The sequence below is a fragment of the Chaetura pelagica genome, unplaced genomic scaffold (assembly GCF_000747805.2).
Source record: "Chaetura pelagica isolate M959 unplaced genomic scaffold, ChaPel_1.0 scaffold472, whole genome shotgun sequence".
Lineage (NCBI taxonomy): Eukaryota > Metazoa > Chordata > Aves > Apodiformes > Apodidae > Chaetura > Chaetura pelagica.
The window spans coordinates 811164-830372 of record NW_009952566.1 but is presented as its reverse complement, the minus strand read 5'-3'; the positions used below and the strand labels follow the sequence as shown (position 1 = coordinate 830372).

Here is a 19209-nt window from a genome sequence, read left to right as displayed (position 1 = left end):
CAGCAGGCCCTCAACCCACGAAAGTAATGATCTTTGTGTGCCATGATACAGTCCTCCTGAACCATGGTAAAGGTGAAGTTCCACATGCACACTACTGCCATCCTTCTCTACTGCATCTCTAGGTGATGCTGAGGCGGTGCTGTCTAGAGGTAATTTCAGCTTGTGAATTTTGTGTTTTTTTCCCCTTGTTTTACCTCATTGACACAATCTTCTTCACCATAGGATTGTCAGAAAATTCTCAAGAGTCTATGCTAACACTGGGCTGAGGGAGTTAGGAGGCAAAGCAACATTACACCCTACCTTTTTCAGTCCCTGGGGATTTGTGACTGTTTAGCATGACTCAACTGGATTATCATCTTCAGAGAGCTGTCCTGAGGGTCTCTGAGGACAAAACTTCATGCAAACTTCTAAAAGGACCTCTGAAGCCTTGTGAGATTTGAGATTAGTCTTTTCTGTAGGGGATTTTGAGGTTTCTACCAGTGTTATTTGGGCTGGCATTTATATATGTTGTATCTGGTGTCTTTCAAAGGATCAGCTTGCTACAATCTACAGTACTTTCAGCTCCCTTCAGATTCAACTAGATGTGATGGGACTTGACACTGAACACTTAAACTTGCTGAAGGTTTTAAACAGTTAAGGTTAAGGGTAGTCACTGTGCTACCTCATAGTTTTGCAATCTGAGTGTAACAAGTTCCCCCAGTAGAGCTTTGGCATCACTTTTGATGAGAATTGAATGACTTGATCTGCCCATTAACAAAATTTGATGTGGCTTTTAAATTATCCTCAGCAAGTGACATGTTTCCTTTTCCTTGCAGGTATCAGAGATTTGAAAAAGCTTTTCTGCTGGCTGTTGACATAGGTGCTCGGGACTTGTTTATGGTGAGTAATTTCTGGAGACAGAGGCTGTTGTCAGGATGTTAGTTGGCAGCTTTTGTGCACGTTAAAAGGGATCTGTGTCATTTGCAGTCTTAGACACCTACTGAAGACCGAACTATTCTACCTGGCTTGCCCTTTGCCATCATGAAAATCATCAACAGGAACTGAGTATCTTTAGAGTCACTGACATTTTCCCTAGCGTGGTCTAAAGGCTATTCTTTATTTTCTAGGAATGAATGTATATGTTTTTGAACTTTCCCCTTCTTCATCTGCCTTGATGTGGGTGAATGTCATCTTTCACTCTAATAAGCTTATACGTTTCTAATCCGTTCCTTTAAGAAGTGCAGCTGCTGAGTCCTGGACACAAGAACTGGCCATATCCTGGGGATCCTGAATGCTCTTAGTTTGTCTCTTTGGGTTTTGTGAAAAGTGACAAATTATGAACGCTTCTACAGGTACTTTTAAAACAACAAAGCTCAGCAGCATCAACCCAAGGGTTTTTACAATTCATGCACTCTCTGCCCCCTCCCATTTAATTAGCTACAAAAGTAAAATTAACCAGCTCTTAAAAGGTCCTCTGTGTGAGCTCTGCAGGAGGCTCTTGTTTTATAAGATCTTGCAGCACAATGTCACAGTGAGGTCAGATGGACAAAGCCAATCGGGCTTTCCTAGTCTCTCAGCATGTTGCTGCTCCACAGCTGATTTCATTGTTTTCAAAGAAACAATAGGAAAGGGGCCTGTTGAAAAAAAGGCCCTTTGAAAGATTCAGTTTGCTCAACTCTTTTGCATAATGAAGACATTCTGTTGTTTAAATTAAGCTTTGACACTAGATGTTAATATCATTTATCCCATTAAGTCACTTGCCCTGCTAGTTTGATCTTGATATTTAAATTGTATGTTAAATTACACAATTAAATCCTACTTTTATGGGTTATGAAAATTACCTTCTAATTATATAAAAAGTTGTGCGAACCTTTTGATGTTTTTTTCACAGCTCTAATCATCTGGCTTGTTCCATCTAATTAGAAAGATGTGAATACTGCGATAAACTTTTCTAAGTATGCATGTAAATAATATGATGGAAATGTCAGACTTTTAGGAAATTCATTACATGTTTTATGTTTACTCTCCTCCATTTTTCCTCTTTTTCGCTCCTCTTTTTCCGTTTCTGTTTTTATTGAATCTAACTTCTTCAATACAAATTTTACACCTAATCAAGTGAAGCACTCCTGCAGCTACATATAAGATTCAGACTGTAACATGCCTGTGGCAGGCCATAGCTTTTTGTCAGGGGGTCTCCCACCATACAGATAATAAATTCTCCCCAAGTAATTTCAGCCATTCTGGCAAAACAAATGACCCAGTATTTGGCCTGCTGTCTCAAGGGCCCTCTCTGGTAGGGCTGAGAGCGTTTCCTACATGATCTTTTTCCTCTCCTCCACTAGTAGCAGGACCGAGGGAGCACCTCTGTCCTGGGGGGGGGGCGGGGGGTGGGAAACACCCGTTTTGACTCAAGAGATGGGTGCAAAGCTGCTAACAAGAGGGAGGGACTGTCAGTATGTGGCTGCACAAGTGATACCATGTCCTCCTCTCAAGAAAAAGGTTCTTCAGCTTTCTTCAAGAGGAGGTTCAATGTTCACACAGAAATTAACTCCATCCTTTCCTAGTCTTCTTAGTTCTCCTTTCCTCTCTCAACACCTACTCTCCATTTACCATCTCACCAATGCTCTTAAACATAGAATCATAGAATCATAAATATATATTTCCACAGTTTCTCCTCGATTACATGACTATGAGATAAGAACCAGTTCTGTACTATCCTCATTCTGCTTGCATTGCCTTTGAGATTCCTCATAGTTTCTCCTAAATCCTGCAATGAGCAGTACACACACCTACCTTTTCAAATCCTGTTAACTTGCTGCCTCCTCTGGGAAAATGTCCTTTTCCTAGTTCATCTCCTAAGTACAGTACTAGAGAACAAACTTTACAATAAGCTAACAATGGCACTGCTGCAAGACTTAAATACAGGACTCAAGAAGTTTAAAAGTGCATTGGTTATAAAAAGTATTAATTTGTGCACAGCAATTTCTAAAGAATATGGCTTCATTACAGTAAATACTGTGTGAAAATTAGACAGCCTGTTCCCTGAAAGCTTACAATCCTTCTAGATATTATTAAAGCAATACTATTGCTAAGCAAGGTTTGTGTATCCTTCACTTCTGCTTAACACTGAATAATTTGTATATGTTGTTTATGTAGGTCAAAATGCAATTAATAACATACAACTTGATATTACCTATATTTAAAGCATTTATAATTATGCACAGGAATAACTAATATAGAGGTCAATTATTTGTACTGTTGTTTTACAGACCAACCAAATGCATTTAAAAATTGATTTGGCTCCAGATGGATCTAGGAGTCATGTTATCTTATTCCCAGTTAATTTAATAGGATTTCAAGAAAAAAAATAGAAAATAGAAAAAAAAGAAAATAGAAAGATATCTGATGACATAAGCAAAATGGGCCAAAAAAAATCTGTTTATCAAAGGGAAACAGAAAAGGAACAAAGCAGGACAGAAAGGAGCAGATATAGCAGAAGCTGAGGAGTATCCAAATGGTGAATACTCATCTTCTGAGATTTCTAAGGAAATGTCCTGTTTCTTGAACAGTTTATCCAGAGCATCTCTAAACAGGGCTCTGCAGCATTCCTGTAATTTGTTCTGAGATTGCAAAGAAGTTTGAGAGAATGCTCTCTGCGGGCTCATTTCTTTTACAGAAAAGAAAAAAAAAAACAACAAACAAGGCTTAAAAGTTAGTCCTGTAGCTATAGCGTCACTAGTGTGATGCCATAACAACACACATGCACTGCTGTGTCTCTCCATAAGCTTTACCCTCACGTCATATCCAAGTCCATCAATTAATATCATCTCCTACAAAGTTCAATACAAAAATGAAACTGAAAAGGACATCGTGTCATGAACAACAGCTACATTTATTGGACAGTGACTGATCCAATTTGTGACAGAAAAGATCAAGCAATAGAAGGTTTGTTAGCCTGAAATCCTTTTGTAGTGTGCTCCAGCTCTCAGCTGCTGGAAATTCAAAAGGCCATCACATGTACCAAAGGTAGCAAAAAAATGCAAGCAAAAGACACTTTAATAAAACTGTCAGATCTTGGGTGATACACTGATGAGGAAAGTGCATGTTTCGAAGAAATGTTGGAATTTTGCCCAGAAATATCCTATAGACAAATGCACATCAGTGTTCCAAATGACTTCTGCTCACCGAGGGCCAGCTCTGTGAGTCACAAAGATGAGGGTAAAAAGGAAGTAGTCCAAAAAGTAATCAAACTGTTAAATGATGAAACACAGCCCTTTCAGCAAACTCCTGATAAGCAGCTAGAAATTGTTTTTATTGTCACCATTATTTTTGAGAAGGGTGTGATCTTTGGACTGATAAATTATTCAGATAACTGTGTGAAAACTATCTCTAATGAATATTCAGGTCATTTTTAAAATTTTTTTTCTGTAATTCTTTAAGGCACCCTGTAATACAATGCTCCTTCTTTCTCTTTTATTTATTTTCTAGTTTTATTCTACTCATTGTTATAAATTCTTAGAAAAAAATCCATTTTTGCTGGCTTATATGAATGAGCAACACCTACATTTGATACAAAATTGTCTAATTAGGAGTTTTTATATCTGTAATCTTTTATTTCTGAGGCTTGTTTAGAGATAGAGATAAGAGCTACCTTTTTATTTATTTATTTTTTCTTTTTTATAAAAATTCTTTATGACAGGAATTTGAGGAACCAGAAGGAAAGCCACCTACCAGTCTACTGCTATATCCTAACCCCTGTTAATGATAGATATGGAGGATCTTTACTTTTCTTTCCTCAGAAAACATGGGCACAACCAAGATCTGAAAGTAATAGATGTTTAGGTACACACAGCACACACAGCCTCTGAACTAAAAGAACTTTTGTCATTTTCTGCAGTTGTTTCCATCCCCTCCCCTAGTTTATTATTTAAAGTCAAAGTAAAGTAAATGGTACTTCTCTTAGTTGTTCGAGATACAAAAAGACAGTCATTAAGCATAGTCAGAATACACTTTTAAGTAAGTGAACACAAACTGCCTATACATTCAAATCTTTGTAAGTTCAGACTTGTTCAAGAGCCCTTGGGTTTTCTATTGTTATCTAAATAAGCTGACAATATCTACTGTTTAATCTTCATAGAAATCATACCTTGCTACTCAGGCCCTTTTCTCCTGACAGCCCTGTTAGACCTACAAAGAGAGGAAGTACAGAGTTCGTAGCAAGTTCGTAACTCATTACTTTGCTCCAAGACACTTTCACATTTTTTAAGTCCCACCTGTGACTGTAATTAAAAAATGTTGTCATCTCCTGCAGACTGCTGGGATCCTGCAAGTCAGTGCCAGATTTTCCTGTGTAATTGCTCTCATTTTCCCTAAACTCAGGTTGCCTTTTTTTTTTTTAATCTTTCGATGATAATTATTATTAAATGTGGGGATAATAAATGCAGCATATTTTTCTCCTAACACTGTTACACTCACTTTTTTCATCTAGCTTCTCTTTCTAGGTTAATGTCACTTTTTCTTGTAAAAGTTTCTGTCGTATTGGTGGTGTCACTGAACTCACCCTGAGAAGTGTGAAATCTTCTGCATTAGTGAGAATATAGTTGCTTTTATGGTATGGAGAGATCACTATTTCCAGCAAATACTCCTTTTTCCTTCAAATTCCTGCATCCAGATAGAATGCAGAACAATGGCCAGGAATTACTTAAATGTTTGGATACCAAGTAGCCTCTTCAGTAAAGCGGGGAATAAAAACTTTGCTAACTGTTCTTGGGTTTCCCTCACTTCATATGTCTCAGTTCATACACAGAGCTGCCTGGGGCTGTGATACCAAAGGAGAAGGGGGTTAATTGTCTCTCTATTAATGGTCAAGGATGAAACTTTACTTCAGGGGCCAAAACTAAAGGCAGCGAGACTGTAATTTGTCAGTGGGAATATATTGTCCCACAAATTGTGCTTTATGCAGTACAAGTAGTTTTCACCTCAAAGGTTAACACACAATAAAAAGCCCTGCAATATTCCATGTAATGATAGGCCCCTGGTGCAGCCCTCTGATTTTTAAGCCTAGGCTGATCCAGAGTATTGGCAATTATTCAGGCTAGATGACAACAGTTTTGGAAAGCCCCTTGTGGTCCAAGGAATCATGTCACGTGCTTGGGTGTTAAAACTATTAAGCAACCATTGTTGCTCTAATTACCTCCAATATCAGCACAAGGAGGACCACCATGGCCTTACTCAGAGAACAGTAACATGACAAACTCAGAACAAAAATTAGTCCCAAAAGAGCTTTATCCCAAACCCCACGTACTAGTTGGAAGCCTTAACACACTTCAAATAGAAGCTGTGAGCCAGAAAAGTTCCAGTACTTCAGATCTGGTTTACACAGAGCCACCTCCTATCAACCCTCTTTTAATTCATGTTGCACCAACAGAAGTTACCTTGAAAGCAGACAGATTGGTTTCTTTCATACACTGAGTCAATAGCTTCACTTTTATCAGTTCATGATTGGTCAGTGTTGTATTCATTGCTGTATTCAACAGCACAAGTAAGATAATAAATTTGCATTGGGAGGGAATTAAAATGTAATGGTAGGTTCATCAGTTCCATCTGTGTTTGTGATCTAAATAATGAAAGAACCTCCTTCTCTCAAAATCCCTTTTGTTACTCCTATGAGATTAATTTTAGATTAATCTTTTTTTTTTTCTCTTTTATTTCCAAAGGACATCCACTACCTTGCACTAGATAAGGGTGAATTGACACTAGCTGAAGTGGCAAAGAAAAAGGCTAATGACATTGATGCAGAATCAATAACTACTGGAATTGGTAAGAGTTACTGATGTTTAAAAAGCCTTTTTTGTTTTAATCAATACTTGTCCTGTACAACACCATGTTAGATTTGTAGGGGGGTTATTGTTTCAGTTGCATTGTTTTATTTGAAAGTAAGACGGTATTCTGATTTTCATAACTAAAGAGGGAGGCTTTTAAAAATAACACAGCTTTACTTTCAGTACCCAGGTGAGGATTGTGTCAATGTTACAAAGCTAAAAAGATGTATACTATGGTTATATAGAAGAGTTCAGTCTATACAAAGTGTACTGAGTGCAAGAAGTAACGGACTGAATCTGAAAATCTTTGTTCATACCCGTGTTAAAAGCCAGGTATGGCAATTTCATTCACTTCTAAAGATTTGCCCATGCACACTATGTCAGTAACTGGAGTCACATCATGAATGCTTTAGCAACATTCAGTTGAAACATTTACTCATGAGAACATGGGCTCAGATCCTGGCTTTAAAGTAATAGTTTTGCATGCAGCGGGATTCCTGCCGTTCCATAGCTCAAACACAGACAACTTTTCAGGCAGGGGAACTTCTAACTCATTCCCTTTCTCCTTGTGTTTCTTCTGAATTGTTGTGAAGAGATGTATTCAAATATACAGACTATTCTGATTTAGGCCCTATAGCACAAACCAAGCAGAAGGAATCAAAGTCTAGGTAGCTGACCTCCAGCAAAGAGAAAGTAGACAAAGGGGGGGGAAGAACAAAAATTGTGCATAAAATATGCACAGTCCTATTTTGCTTATTCGCTGCATCTTTGACCATTAGAGGAAATCACTGAGCTTTTGTCCTTGAACCATGCCAAGAAGCAGAATATGATTAAAACTCAGGACTCACAAAACCTTTGAGATCTTGGCTAACAGGATGATTTTAGAACTGTACATCTCTAGTGTTTACCGAGAGCATACACGCAAATGCCATTCAAATCTATGAGCAATGCAGAGAGGTGGTATGTGCATTTATTTCTATATTTTGTATAAATCCATGATTTCCAAGGCTATGCAACAGAGTATCACCTTCCCTCTCCAGCAGAGTAGAAATGGAGCAGTGCCTCTCCTGAACTCTTTCCTTCAGGGTCTCTTATTTTCAAGCTTAAGTCACTTTGAGCATTTTTTGCACTGCAACTGGGCCTTTTGAATAAGCCCTTTCACCACAAGAATTGCCAAACCTGGCATTTGTTTAGGTCATCTCTTTCAGGCACTCTTTAAAGCATACAGTTACATTTACCTTGCTTTCTGTTCTTCTACTTCTTAGGTGGTTGTCCTCTGCACCTAATATAAGACTGGTATCTGATAATTATCTATTCCTTTACACTTAACCCAGAAAATTTAAGCACTAATCTGTGTCTTTCTTCAGTTCCTTGCAAAATAATGCTATTTCTAGATTTCTGAAGCTAGGCTATTTTTAAGGTAACTGAGAGCCGTATTTAATACTATAGACATACCTATAAAAAGAGGGCTAGGGGAGAAACCAGAGGTGATCACAAATGTCTTACTTGCCTGTCAGATGTGATACATGTTACTACAATTCAGTTACAAATGTGCAGACACACAGTCTTCCCCTCCTTCAGAGCAGTCTTACAGTTACCTCTGTAATTCCCTATAAGCATAAATTACTAAAGTCATTTTATATGATAAAGTCTTTAAAGTGTTCTCATTTGCTGAATACTTAACTATCAGAATTTAAAATACTTTTCAGTGCCCCTGGGACAAACTGTCACTGAGTTTCAGTCTATAAACAGTAATGAATTTGCATCCAATTCATTTTATATGAAAATAAACAAGTATCTCCCTTTAGTTTGTTTCACTGCAGATTGGATGATCCCATCTTAAACACGTGAAATCTCAGATTTTCTTTTATTATACTTAATTCCAACATACTTTTTTGGTGATGTTTTTATTTCATAATCTGTTTTAAGCAAAAAACAAAAGTGCCATGAGGCATGAAGGACCTAGTGAAAACAAAAGGGAAGAAGTGCTTTATATGTAAATTACTATGTTTATTTAACATTTTGAGAGGGTGACAAAATCTCATTCTGGAGGCAGAAATTTTAAAATGCAGTTTTAAACAAGTCTTTGTCCCCTAACCATCTCCTAAACTCAGTCCTCTTCATCTAGTCCCTGATCTCTGGGGCTTTCAGCCACTTGGTTCACCAATGGTCACACTTCTCAGATCAAACCCCAAACTTTTTGAACACTCACTTCAGGCTTCTACAAGAAGGCAGCAACCTAAGCAAACAGAGGCAATCAAGCAAACCTAAGCAAACAAGGTGCCATCAGTGCTATTGATCCCAAGTTATACTGAACACCTCCCTAGATAATATCTGGCCTCTCTACAGCATAGTTCATATATATATATATATTATACCACAATATTAATACAAATGTGAACCATTCTCGTATGTCAACATCTGATGATATTTCCTGAGCTAGCCCATCCCTAAAACTCATCTCAACTCTACTTGAAAATTACATGAGTCAGTGCTCCTGGCTGATTCCCAAGCCCTTGAGAGTGCTCCATCTTGTCCCAGATATATTTAATTTGTCAAGATATTTCTGTGTACAAGGCTCACTTCAAACATAATATATTTCAAACTTAGACTTTTGGAAAAGTTTCAAGCTCCTACAAATAATATAGAACAACAATATGATTTCAGCTGAAGTATACAGATGTCATCCAGAGTTCTGTAGTCATTAGTCTCACATAGAGCAAGATTTGTGTCAAGATAAAAATAGATTTATTATTTTGAAATTTTCTGAAATTTTAGCTCTTCTCAGTTCCTACAAGATTGGTGTTTCCTATACACCATTTTGCAGAAGCCACCCTCAAAGCTAAGAACATCTGGGTGCATGTGATAAAACACCTTCAAGAGCATAGGAGTTTGGTGAGAACATTGCTGAGCAAGATGAAGTGTCAAGTGAGCTTGCTGCTATTCCCTGCTATGGTTTTGCCAGAATCAGGTGTTTTGTTCAACTGATTAAAATCTTCTAAAGAAAATCATTCTCTTAAGATTTTATGTTCGGCAGCCTGTGAAAATGCGTCTTGAGGCATACGAAGATTGAAGTAATGGTACTGTACATCTCATAGACTGCCTTAAATGTCTCCTCTTTCCCCACCCCCATTTGATCAGCAGACCAGTGGCCATAGGTACTGTGGTTTCCTTTGCCAAAGATATTCTGGTGAGTTATTTCTGTAGTAGATCTACACATTCCTAACGAGGTCAGGGAGTTCGTGTTTAGCCTTGCCTAAAAATGTATGCTGTGCACCTCATTTCACTTGATTAAGACAGAGAGGACTTTCTTCAATATTGACAATATTTGTAGGTTACTAATTAATTCTGTTTATGGGTGTAACCTCACATATACACTCCTGGAACAATATTGTCCACAGTGGAAGAGGGTGTCTGTTCAGTGCTGTAAAGTGTAGGTTGCTAATGTAAAACTTGAATTGCAAAGAACTGGCATGGCACAGCCTGTTCAGAAATGCCACAACTAATAATGATCATAGAGGTGAGGAACTCAGCCTTCCAGACATCATTGCTCAATGAATATCCAACAAAGAGCATATGTAGTCAGTGTCAGAAAGTTTCCCAAGGCCAACTTCCAACAAATTACATTAGGGACTAGCAAGATGATTTTAACCTTCAAATCAATAGCTTTCACCCAAAAGGGATTCATGTTGCAACACAACAGGTAACTGCTGCATAGCTGAAAATCAAATTGGGAAACCTTGTATTTCTACTTAGAATTAAAATCAGAATATTAGTAACACCAGTGTTTAGGCAACATTTCTAACAGAGATATCTTAATGAAAACACGATATTGAGATAATTGTTCTGAAATGCTAGATGGGACTAACATTTTGGTGGTTCAGTAATGTCTCATGAATTGTTTGAGGCTTTTGCACTGAAAATAGAACTTTAAAACATTTCTGGAATTATTCCATAATATTTGCAAGTGAGATGGGAAATCTTATCAGTTCTCACAGAGGCTGAGGTCTAACTTCCCACACTGTTCATAAAATTATATTCAAAATTTAGGGGTCCTAAATATTTCACCGTACTGACAAGGAATGTCACCAGTTTGAACTTTAAGAGGAGAATTTACTAATTTCTTCTTAGTGCAGTGATAGTATTTTATATTGAATGGCTTACATGTTGTTTGTGATAATTAATAATGACACATGCTATAGTGTTTTGTCTTCCATACAGTGTGTCTGGGATACCAGTCTGGTCTTGCAAGCAGTCTGCTACCTCCAAATCACTTGTAATTTGCTCATATCTTCCCCTATTCCTGACAGTCCTGGCAAGCCTGCTTGCATTTCAAGACCATGTTTAGAATCACCCCCTTGTTTTTGTAACCTTCTCTGGCCCTGCATTAGCCTAGTTGATAACACTTGTTCCTCTTCTGATCCATAATGACTCCTTTCATCTGTCAAGCAATAGACTTTTTCCTTTCTCTCTTGTACCCTCTCTAACACTGATGACAAAGCCTTCTTCGTTTCCTACTCTCCCTTGGCACACACTTCTTTCTCTTGCTATCAAGTTATCTGAGAATCTTCGCCTTTTATTTCATGCATTATTTTTATTTCACTGCCTAGCATGTTTATAGCATGCTTAAAAGGTATTATCCAATACACAGATGAATTGCAATCTGGAAAGACTCAGGGGAGACCTGTTTATGCTACAGTTTTTTTTGAGATCTTCTCCCTTCAGTGTAGGTGTTAGATCTCCTATTTATTTATTTAGATTTTCAGTTTAAGTCAGTCAAGACCTCTGGATTCAAATTCTTTGCTTTTATTTTTCTAATAATGTGACTTTTCCCCCAGAGAGCCAGAAAAACATTTTTCATGAAAAAAGTTTTTTAAGTATGATTGGCAGTTAACCTATGGCAAGGAATTAGTTTCCACAAGCACTTTTTTAATATTATGCCACACAAGATGAGTGTCTTTGAAGATCCATAGTAATTTGAAATGATTTAACTGTGCTCATGTGTACACTATTTTACACGTCTCAAGCTACATCCAGTGTTTGTTACAAAGGCCACTAACCACAATGAAAAGATTTCCACTGTCCTCATTGGGTTTTGGATGGGGATTTTAGGCTGCTGGAGCCCCCTGGTTTCAAGAGGAGCTGGTGGCACCCAGTGCTCATGGCATGGAAGCCTGGTGTGATGGTAGTTCTGCATTTGCAGCCTGGCATACCTGTCTCATTGGAAGAGTTACAGTATCTTCCCATATAACTAAGTGGATCTGCTGTATTTTCTTCTTAGTTCTGGTGTCTGGCTTTTTTTGTTAATGACATTTTTAGTTTTCCAACCAATAGGGAGGATTTTACTTTACTGAGAGGTTACAGGCACTGATTATTCCCCTCCTTGTGTTCTTTTTGAGAAGAGGAGTTGTTTGCTTTACTTAAGGTCTACAGTAAAGCCAAACTATTTTTGACTCCACCTCATCTCACCTCTCCACTTGCTTGTGTCATGATGTCAGTTTTGATCTATACCTTCCCACTGCTAGACAGCTTTGCCTAAAGATATAATCCTCAGCCCCTAATAATTATAAGTACATCAAAGGCTAGCTGGTTTGCTTAGCTGCAGAGGTCTACACAAAGATCTGTGTATCTTCACTTGAAAGAGATTTATAGTTTTGTGTAAAGCTTTAGAATAATCATTGCATTCCATTTTTTACCTTTTTTACCTTCTTTATTGTGACATATTCCTGCCCACTGTAGAGCCTGGTTTAAAAAGCACCATTATATGCCTGAAATGAAGACACTATTCTTCTTAATATTGCAATTTTAATGATCCTCATAATATATAATGTCTGTCAGGAGTAAAATTTTGCCATATTTAAGATTAAAAAGTCTTAGCAAGAAGTCATAGATTAGCCATTTTTTCCCCATTCATTTTAAATGATGTGTTGAGTAGAAAAAAAGAAAAATCAGTAACTGGAAGAGCTAGCTTTAGGAAGTTAATTTTTTTGTATCTATAGCCACATACTATGACAGATTTATAAACAAAAAAAAGCAATATTTCCAAGTTCTGGGAATTTAAAGGAATTTTCTGTGTCTGATCCGTATTTATTCTACTAACAATTAGGTTATTGCAAGGTATCTTTGCAGTGTATTTCCATCTTATCCCTATAACCTCCAGCAAAGTCCATGCACACAGACAGTAGAGAATCAATGACACTAATTACAAAGTAAACAATGTATTTTCCGTGGCAACATCTCAAGAAGTAAGGTACAAAAGTGAGAACTATTCATAGAGATATTCCTTGGGTGAGAATGTTACATGATAAAGAACAGTTGGGCAAAAAACATCCTGAAGGAATGCCCATGGCATTGCACTGAAGTAAAGAGAAGCAAGTCAGTACTCAAGGATCCATTTATACTATAGCTCAGAATTTAAGTAGGAATTTGACTTCTCAGCAGTGACTCCATAGATTGAAGTATATTTAAATGAAAAGCACACATAGTTAAAATAACTGTTGAAACAAACTATCAAAGAAATAGATGCATGGAAAGTGTCTGTGCATGGAGACTAAATTAATACCTTTCTGGGAAATAGGTTTTAGCCAAATACAATTATGCATTAGTCAAACACAAGTTTTTCTGGCTCCATGGAGGATACCTGGATGAAATTTAATGGCCTCTAATTCACTGTAGGTCAAAGTAGATGATTTATACTGTATCATTATAGTATAATATTCATATGTTCTGGATTCCAGTCTTGCCTACAGCTCTGTGAAAAAGCCCCTGGTAAATCTCCCATTAGCTTCAAAAGGCCCACATGTAGGCTAAAAGACAGCAGTTAAAAGCCACATAATGTATATTCACACATCTCATAGAATGCACGTGTGTGTGTACATAAGTGGGTGTTCTGTTTACACATACGCAGCCAAAATCTGGCCAGTCATAAAAATAGCTCCAAATCTGAACACAAGTGCTAGATTACTTATTACATATTTATATTTTGCTTCATGACATCAGCAGCCACAGACTTTGCTGCTGCTGCTTGCTTTTTTTTTTTTTTTTCCCCTGAAAGAACAAGAAATAATCACAGCAGGAGGTGTTTTCATAATTGCTGTAGCTGGCTGAGAGCTTCGTGTCTGTATGTTCATGGTGTGTCAGGGGTGTGTTTGTCTCACACACCCTAGAGCCATCCTTGAGCCTCCAGTTTTCTGATAGGGAATTCGCTGGTTGCATTTCTGCGCTCTGAAAAGAGTTGGCAAACACATATTTGCATGGCAGTTGGTATGTGTTTTGTCCTGTTTGTTCTGCCTAACGTAATGTGATGTGACAGGGCTGCAATTCATCACATCAGTGGCATGACAGCAGAGGAATTAGAGAAGAGGTAGGATGGTGGGCTGATGCAAAGCGTCAATTTAACATTTGATTATAATATTTCAACATTAAGTCTTTTTATAATGGCCCACTGAAGAATTATCACCAAATATTTCCCCATGTGGGTGAGTTTTAGCAACAGTGATCAGATGTAGCGTAGCCAACACCATCTTGTAGCTCCCTGTGCCCAAAAGGACCAACTCTTGTAAATAATAGAATCTCTGCATATCTGGTTTCTGATCAAACAAGCAAACAGAAATGTTGAAAGACTATTTATTTATTGACTACCCTTTCACTACAGTCCCCAGCCACACCACAGGCCTTTAAGTGGGGATACCATGGAATTGCCCACAGCAAAATTAGAGGTTGAGGCTGTTTTCCTCCAAAGGCTCCTGCACAAGAGACTGTTTGACAGTTCACCCCTCAAAATTCCTGCAACAAAAGCAAAGGTGTTTGATGACTTGATGCTAGTTCTTGTTGAATGCTTTCAGCCTAACAAAACCAAGTTCCTGGTAAAATCCTGTCTCAGGGCTGGTGACATTCTAATCAGGATATCACTGGTGAAAGCCATAGGGAAAAGCTCAGCAGGGCCCAAGAATAAGCTTTCCACCCATTGCTGTTGTCAGTCTTGTGCTTCTTAAAGTGCCAGACTTGGCTAGATGAAGAAATGCAATGGGCTGTTTAAGAAAAAGTGTTGGTGAAAAATTGATCAGAAGCACCTATACAAGGCAGTAAGTATATCCAGAGTTAATTTTTTCCTTCATTTCAAATAAACTCTGTATTCCATTTCACCTATTTTAGTATCTTTGCCCTAAATATCCTTCCTGTTAGTTAGTCTGCACTGAGACTTTTTTTCACTTTAAATCTCAGTGCCATGAGACTGCTGCCACTCCTGAACTCATTCATGAGTAATACCTGCCCTCCAATAATACTTTTCACAGCATTCAAGATTCCAAAAGTCCTGAATCACACTAGACTTCAAACTGTAAAATTCAGTCTCAAAAACAGATTGTGAGGCAGCCACAATGCAATGTCGATATTATGAAATGGTAACATTATAATATGATGAAAAGATATCATTAATAATAGCTTATAAGCATGTATGGTGACCATTATAATTAGTTTCTTACTGCAGGTGCTCTGCAGGTCCCACCTTTTATCTTCATGATAACCAAAGACTCAACAGCCACTTGATTTTTGCCTCCTGTCCCCCCAGCCCAGGGCCTGGCTGTAACATGTGCCTTCCCTGAGAGCTCAGGCTCCCTGCTTCTCCTCTGCCCTCTGTCAGGGCACAGTTCCCCCCTGCCTCTGCCCAGGTCTTGCCCATATTTAAATGTCTTTGCAAGGCAAAGATGTCAGCAGGGAGATTTGCCATGCCTGACTCCACCAGCCCTGTTTTGATGGTGCTCATTGCTCAGAGCTCAGCCTGGGCTTCTCATAAGGAAACAGTGGCAGGATTTACAAGGACTTTCTCACTGTCCTTCACCAGCAATGGCTCAGAGCACAGCTTTGAGACATACCACAAGATCAGTTAAAAGTCACGGTATAAGGTCTCACATTAATTAGATCCCATGGATTAACCACTTTACTGACAGTTTAAAATTTGTCACTGTAAAGGAACGTGGAAAACAGTATTTTTGCCTGTAAAAATGTGTTTAAAACCTCTGCATACCTTCTAGGTTTTTTTTAGAAATATAACACTGTTTCATATCAACTGCTAGCTTACATTTTCTCCTTGATGTAACTGACCTTCTGCTACATCACGCTGTAGCCTCTGCTAAATTTAGTAATTTCCTTTTCTAATTTTCTTACTGCTGAAAATTCCCCCTGGAGATACCCAGATATGCTGGAAGTACACCATGTGAAGAGCAGGTTCTGGAGTAATCCCAGAGACGTTACAGAATAGCCCTAGCAGAATCACTTGGAAGATCACAAACCATCAGGAGCCTTAACAGAAACTCACCCTCTGACTGTGCCACATAACCCATGGAACGAAGGATTTGGGACCCAGTCTAAACTTCTCATGAATCATCACTTGAAGTTCATTTCTAGATTTCACCACGCCTCTGCATAAATAATAGAAAACTTTTAGTAACCAGATGAAAGAGCATGGCTACAATTAATTATTTATTTTGCTTCATGGGATGCATCGTGGCCAAAGAAGAACAGCCACAAAGTGCTTTACCTTAGGCCTTTACTTTTAGCTACCAAATGGCAAGATGGATTAGCTCACAGCCTTGGATACAGAGCCCATGTGGGTATAGTCTGCTGCAATGTAAGCCCAGATGGTTCCACTGACTGCACTGTGGTAGCCTCAGGTATGTGAGGGAAGAACTAGGGCCACAGCACTCTGCTCTGACCATTGTAGTAAGCAGAAAAAACAGCCAAACATTCTAGAAAAATGCCTGATTTTCTCCAAAATTCATGAAGGATGCATGAGCTTTAGTCAATGCCTTGTTTTTGTATCTTATTATCAACTATACCATCCCAACCTGTTCCCTTGTGTGTTTGAGAGCTTTGCTGCCCACTCGTCAGGGTCAGAAATAACACAGCAGGCCAGGGGCTGGATTAAATTAGACCTTTCCAGCCATCATCAACCTATTGGATGACTTTGACCAGCTCATTTTTGCCTTTGTTGGTTTTGTTTTCATCGGGAGCTGTGTGAGCTCTCTGTGAGGGGCCACCCATCCTTTTGGCAGCATCCAAGCCTCATGCCACAGCCCCTCCTGCTTTTGCCCTGCTGCTTGGGCACTGTGCTCTCAGCTTCTCCCCACTGGTGTCGTGTTTCCAGCGCTGCAGAAGTTAACCCCACAGTCAGGTGAAGTCCATTTTCTAACCTTGCTGGTTTTCTGTCATTTAAAGGACTTCTTGCAACACAGGGCAAAAACACATCCCTGAGAAATCAGCCGTAATGGTCTAGTTCGTATCTGCCATTAGGTGTCAGTGTGACAACAACCATGATACACACAAAGGCTACTCCGGGGCGCAGGAATTCCACCCCATCCTAAACTCCTCGTTTTCGACTCAGGAAAAATGCAGTATGCAACTGAGAGGAAGAAGAAAGTTTGAAGAAAGCAAGAACCATTTTATTTCAGGTTTTTCCATCATCTAATTGGTGTTATTTACTAACAGATAAATCTGTTTGCTTTTCATTCAATGTGTCTCAGGTTCCTGGTGCTGCTGTTGTCAAAGAAGTGTAATATTTACAAAACCAGGACAAGAGCTTCCACACACACTGATCTGACACCCTATTTTGGGACAAAAGAAATAGTCAATATTATTAGTAATTTGCAGTCTGCAGGAGGTAAACTGCTTTGCCCATATGCAAACGTTAAATTACTCGTCTAAATTGATGCCTGCTGATGTTGACACTTAAAGATGAGACCTGCATGACTTAGTTAAAATACTGTGTTAAAAAAACAACAAAACGTTCCACTCATTGATAAGAAAAGGATATAAAAACTTAAAAACTAGTTGTAAAACATCTTTTTTTTTGTCTGAAATACTACCTTACTTTGGTGTATCAGTGGTGTGCATGATGAAATAGAATCATTGAACCATAGAACTATTCAGGTCAGAAAAGACCCTTGGGATCACTGAGTCCAACTGTACAAACTGTACAAAACTGTACAAAATGGCTACTGTACAAACTTCTCCCCTAAACCATATCCACCAACACCACATCCAAACGACCCTTCAACACACCCAGGGATGGAGAATCCACCACCTCCCTGGGCAGCCTGTTCCCGTGTCTAACCACTCCTTCTGTGAAATAATTGTTCCTAATGTCCAGTCTGAACCTCCCCTGTTGCAGCTTAAGGCCATTCCCGCTTGTGCTGTTGCTAATTACCTGTGAGAAGAGACCAGCACCAGCCTCTCTACAATGACCTTCCAGGTAGTTGTAGAGACTGATGAGGTCTCCCCTCAGCCTCCTCTTCCTCAAGCTAAACATTCCCAGCTCCTTCAAGTGTTCTTCATAAGATTTATTCTCTAGGCCCTTCACCAGCTTCATTGCCCTCCTCTGTCCTCGCTCCAGCACCTCGATATCTCTCTTGAACTGAGGTGCCCAAAACTGGACACAACACTCCAGGTGTGGCTTCACCAGTGCTGAGTACAGGGGGACAATCACCTCTCTACTTCTGCTGGTCACACTGTTTCTAATACCAGCCAGGATGCCATTGGCTTTCTCAGCCACCTGGGCACACTGCTGGCTCATATTCCGCCCCTTGTCAATTAGAACCCCCAGGTCCTTTTAGTAAATAGTAAAATATTAGTACATTTAGTAATATTAGTAAAAATTTAGTAAATAGTAAAAACATTATACATATAAATGAGTTTGCAATTGTTTTTATACAAAGTTTCAGACACTGCAAACTGAGATGGTAAAGTTAGCAAAGGGGGTTTGGTTACACGGGAATTTTGAAAGTTAGCACAGTTTTAAAATAAAAATAAGTTTTGGGAGCAAAAGTGTTTTCAGAAGAAATATATATATATATTTAATAGTCTCCAGTTGCCTCTAGTATTGAGAATAATACCTCAGTTACTTACAGGATAGCATTTTTTTCCCTGATGTTTGGAACCGGAAGCATTTCCATCATTAACTATAATTAGATTTAGATCAAGTCAATGTAATGGCTAAATCAGCTTGGCCTTCACCAAGATCAGGGAATCTATGGTGCAAAAGGATAATTTGGATTCAGCTTTGCCTTTCTCTTTTCTCCTTGGATCTGGAAGAATTTAGGAGCCTCACTTAAATTTGGTGGATTTTTTTTTATATTGACAGATTAAATCTTGAGTATCACCATGCTGTTGTGATAAGCATCTGAGCATGCTGGCTTTTCTTTTAGCTACTTCCAGTTTTCCAGTAGCTGCATGACACAAGAGTTGTTAGTCCTGAGCATACACTGCACAGCTCAGAGTAATCCTTACCAAGGCAAGGATCCTAAGGCACCATCTCTGCTGTGATTCCCCAAGTTGGATACCTGCAGTTCTCTTTCAGAGAGCAAAGACTTCCAAAATTTGATAGCCCTGCCCCCCTTCAAGTTGGGGGTAGGGA

General features: G+C 38.7%; 1 protein-coding gene across 1 annotated transcript in view; it reads left to right on the top strand.

The window, feature by feature from the left end:
* WDPCP (WD repeat containing planar cell polarity effector) overlaps window positions 1-19209 on the top strand; it is a 109814-nt gene that overhangs the window by 59540 nt on the left and 31065 nt on the right. Inside the window, exons 12-13 of the mRNA XM_009993435.1 lie at window positions 816-879; window positions 6696-6798. Of these exons, the coding sequence (XP_009991737.1) occupies window positions 816-879; window positions 6696-6798 (167 nt within the window). The remainder of the gene's footprint in view (window positions 1-815; window positions 880-6695; window positions 6799-19209) is intronic.